This window comes from Cebus imitator, unplaced genomic scaffold (genome assembly GCF_001604975.1).
Source record: "Cebus imitator isolate Cc_AM_T3 unplaced genomic scaffold, Cebus_imitator-1.0 Scaffold87, whole genome shotgun sequence".
NCBI classification, from domain to species: domain Eukaryota; kingdom Metazoa; phylum Chordata; class Mammalia; order Primates; family Cebidae; genus Cebus; species Cebus imitator.
The window spans coordinates 1,664,090-1,668,440 of record NW_016107402.1 but is presented as its reverse complement, the minus strand read 5'-3'; the positions used below and the strand labels follow the sequence as shown (position 1 = coordinate 1,668,440).

Sequence of the window (4,351 nt, the reverse complement as noted above, 5' to 3'; positions counted from 1 at the left end):
TTAAAAAAATTTTTAAAGCATAGTAGATAACATCTTAAAATAAAAAGTATGAAGTAGGTTTACATTTTTCTACTTATAAAATTTCTAAGACTAAATAAATAAATGATAAATAAATAAATACAATTGTTTAATCTTCCGTAGTTTATCTTCCCATCACTTAGTATGAAGCCAAATTAATATTTCCCATCCCCATATAGTACTTCAGTACTTTACTTCCCAAAATTGGCAAATAAACAAAACAAAACAAAATGTAAAAAAGAAAAAACCTCAACCTTATCACTCTGATTCTATTTCTTCTTGGTTTTGACCGTTTGGGATTTCCCTTGCTTCAAAAGGAAGTCTTAGGATTAGTCTTTTGGAAAACAAAAGGCCAAAAAATTTACAGGTCATTTTTGCTGTTGCATTCTTACATACCTTCCCCTGAGGCAGCCAGGACAGATCTGGCTTCCCGCTTGGATGGAGAAAGGGCAAAATACAGGGGAACAAAACAGAAACTGATTTTCAAACATAGAATCCATCCATATAGGTAGCAGTTTGGCTACAGTCAGTTATCAGGTGAGATCATTCTTGTGCTTACTGAAAAAGATTATTTTCTTCTCATTGTACTGCAGCAAAGCCTTCTAGACAAGCTCAGTGGAATCTGAAGGGCCCATCCCATGGAGGGATGCTGGGTGACAGAGGTAGCCAATGGCTCCATGGATGGCTTGGACTCCAACCCTATGAAGGATTACATGATCCTGAGTGGTCCCCAGAAGATAGCTGTTGCAGTGTTGTGCACTCTTCTGGGCCTGCTAAGTGCCCTGGAGAACGTGGCTGTGCTCTATCTGATCCTGTCCTCCCACCGGCTCCGCCGGAAGCCCTCATACCTATTCATTGGCAGCTTGGCTGGAGCTGACTTCCTGGCCAGTGTGGTCTTTGTATGCAGCTTTGTGAACTTCCATGTTTTCCATGGTATGGATTCCAAGGCTATCTTCCTGCTGAAGATTGGCAGCGTGACCATGACCTTCACAGCCTCTGTGGGCAGCCTGCTGCTAACCGCTGTTGACCGCTACCTCTGCCTGTGCTACCCACCTTCCTACAAAGCTCTACTCACCCGTGGGAGAGCACTGGTGACCCTGGGCATCATGTGGGTCCTCTCAGCACTAGTCTCCTACCTGCCCCTCATGGGATGGACTTGCTGTCCTAGGCCCTGCTCTGAGCTTTTCCCACTGATCCCCAATGACTACCTGCTGGGCTGGCTCCTGTTCATCGCCTTCCTCTTTTCTGGAATCATCTATACCTACGGACATGTTCTCTGGAAGGCCCATCAGCATGTAGCCAGCTTAGCTGGGCACCAGGACAGGCAGGTGCCAGGAATGACCCGAATGAGGCTGGACGTGAGATTGGCGAAGACCCTGGGGCTGGTGCTGGCTGTGCTCCTCATCTGTTGGTTCCCAGTGCTGGCCCTCATGGTCCACAGCCTGGCTGCTACACTCAGCGACCAGGTCAAGAAGGCCTTCGCCTTCTGCTCCATGCTGTGCCTTGTCAACTCCATGGTCAACCCTGTCATCTACGCTCTGCGGAGTGGGGAAATCCGCTCCTCTGCCCATCACTGCCTGGCACGCTGGAAGAAGTGCATGAGGGACCTTGGGTCAGAAGCAAAAGAAGAAGCCGCAAGGTCCTCAGTCACAGAGACAGAGGCTGATGGGAAAATCACTCCGTGGCCAGATTCCAGAGATCTAGACCGCTCCCATTGCTGATGAGGCGTCTTCCCAATTTAAACAAATCAAGTCAGAAACCAGTTCACTCCCAGGAGGAGAGAGAGGGGTCTTGGCACTCTCATCCTACTTGGACCAGCCTCAGGCACCTAGACACAGATCCCTTTTTGCTGATGAGTGTTGGGACTGACTCCTGGAAGGCAACCTGGCCATGCCTACCTGTGCAGTCTGTTGGATGGGTAGGGCCCACGAGGAGTAGCCAGGTGAGCGAGACGCAAAGGGCCTGGGACAGGCTCAGTAAGAGTCAGGTCAGGCTTCGTGGCTGCATCCTCCAGAGATCACAGGAGCCAGAGAGAGCCTCCAGGTCCAGCAATGGGGGATTTGGGAGAAATCTGAGAAGAATGGATTGTTCTCTTGGGAAGTCAGGGTATCAGATGGGATGGACAGCCAGGTCTTCTTCCTGCCTAATTGTCAAGGCCTCCTTGGCTCCGGAGCTATGAAAGTCCCCATTTTCAGGTCACCCTTGCCACTAAGGACCAAGAATTATGCTGTGATGAGGATCAAGGGTGTTGACTTGCTTCTTTCAGAGATAAATGACAAGCCTTCAGTTCAGGGCATCGTGTTGTTTGGGTGAGGACCCTCTCTGATATCCTAATAATCCCCACCCACAGCCCCTATAACCTTAGGTTCCTGGAAATACAGAGAAGGCTGGGATACCTTGAGACATAAAAATCTTCAGAAAATTTTTTGAACCTCTGACGTCCTTCCAGCAGCAGTCCTGGGGGTGCTGCTTGAAGCAGGCAACGTCCTAGTCCAGCCTAACTCTAAGAAAAAGGAAGATATTCACAAAGATTGTATACATCCCCAAACTGTTCCCCATCTCCCTCCAATTCAGCTCCCTTACCTCCTCCACACCCCTAGAACATATAAATTCCCTTCCTATATGCCAGGTATGAGGCTGACATTCCAGTCCACTGACCACAGCTAGAATATAACTCCATGCTTTTAAAGATCTAGGGGCTGGGCCCAGTGGCTCACGCCTGTAATCCCAGCACTTTGGGAGGCCAAGGCAGGTGAATCACCTGAGGTCAGGAGTTTGAGACCAGCTTGACCAATATGGTGAAACCCTATCTCTACTAAAAAGACAAAAATTAGCCAGGCATGGTGGCAGGTGCCTCTAGTCCCAGCTACTTGGGAGGCTGAGACAAGAGAATTGCTTGAACCCGGGAGGTGGAGGTTTCGGTGAGCTGAGATCGCACTACCGCACTCCAGTCTGGGCGACAGAGTAAGACTCTGTCTCAAAAAAATAAAATAAAATAGATCTCAGGGTACCCATTTTTCATGTTAGGGAGGCTGGGTTCCTTCCAGAGTAGCCTAAAACAGCTGACAAGAGAAATTGTTGGTGGCAGGAGGATTGCAGAGGAATTCTAATGTAGTTATTTGAGACCAAAGACGGAATAAAGTGAAAGATATTGGTTAAACATGTCTTTATTTAATACTTTTTTTTTTTTTTGAGACAAAGTCTCGCTCTGTCATCAGGCGCCAGGCTGGAGTGCAGTGGCACGATCTCAGCTCACTGCAGCCTCTGCCTCCTGGATTCAAGCAATTCTCCTGCCTCAGCCTCCTGAGTAGCCAGGACTGCAGGCGTGTGCCACCACGCCCAGCTAATTTTTTGTATTTTAGTAGAGACGGGGTTTCGCCATGTTGGCCAGGATGGTCTCGATATCTTAACCTCGTGATCCGCCCACCTTGGCCTCCCAAAGTGCTGGGATTACAGGTGTGAGCCACAGTACCTGGCCTCATTTAATACTTTTAAGACAAAGTATCCACGAGCCATTCACCTACCCATTCATCTCATAAACCTGAGCCAGGCTCTGTGCAGGGTCCTGAGTACCCAGCCATAAATGAGACTGTGCCCCTGTCTCATGGGGCTTACAGTCTCTCTCTGCTTGCAGGACGGCCAATAAGTCAATAAAGAAGATAACTGCAGGTGGTACAACAAAGGAAATCTGCAGGTCATGTAATAGGGATTAATTGAGTTAACTCAATTAATGGTAGGGTAGAGCTACCATGTGCTCTGGTCATGCAAACCCGCTCACTTTTACTGAGCCTTTACTATGTGCCAGGCAGCTGGCTAAGTGCTTTTAAATGCCTTATTTCACTTTTGCAAGGGTTATTGCCGAGTTTAGAATGAGGAAACTGAGACCAGCATAAGAAAATTAAATGCCAATTTATTTAGCTTCAGCTTCCGGGCGAGTTTCCATGGTCCCAGGGAAAGGGACCAGGGAAGTCGCACCAACTTCCTGGGGCATGGGTTTTTATGGCTAGGAGGACCGAGCAACAGCTGGGTGCTCTGATTGACTCCAGGGGAGCGGGATTGAGACAGGGCGGGCCGCTATTGGTTGGCTGGTTGTTGGGCAGGTTTTCCGGTGGGAGAGCCGGCCAGGAGCCTTGCATCAGCTGGAGCCTTCCAGGGGAGCCATGCGGCACAGCTAGGTGCCGAGTGCAGAGCCTGGTGCCGGGTGCAGAGGTGGGTGTTTCCAACCTCCCGGCAAGGCAATCGGCCTTACAACTTTTGTCTTTCCCAATAACCTGATAAGAAGGTCTTACTTATTTTCATTTTACAGATATGGCAACCTCAAAGATGCAAAGTC

General features: G+C 48.8%; 1 protein-coding gene across 2 annotated transcripts in view; it reads left to right on the top strand.

Annotated features, from left to right (window-relative positions):
• The window catches only part of CNR2 (cannabinoid receptor 2), a 43,331-nt gene extending 40,496 nt beyond the window's left edge, over nucleotides 1–2,835 (top strand). The window contains exons 2-3 of one of the 2 annotated variants that reach the window (XR_005201237.1): nucleotides 612–1,960; nucleotides 2,214–2,835. Coding sequence is in view for 1 of the 2 variants with exons in the window: in XM_017534542.2 (XP_017390031.1) it covers nucleotides 657–1,739 (1,083 nt within the window). In the remaining variant the exon portion in view is untranslated. Of the gene's footprint in view, nucleotides 1–611 lie in introns of both variants that reach the window. The other variant, XM_017534542.2, reaches the window with a different exon arrangement.
• Nucleotides 2,836–4,351: the final 1,516 nt, after the last annotated feature.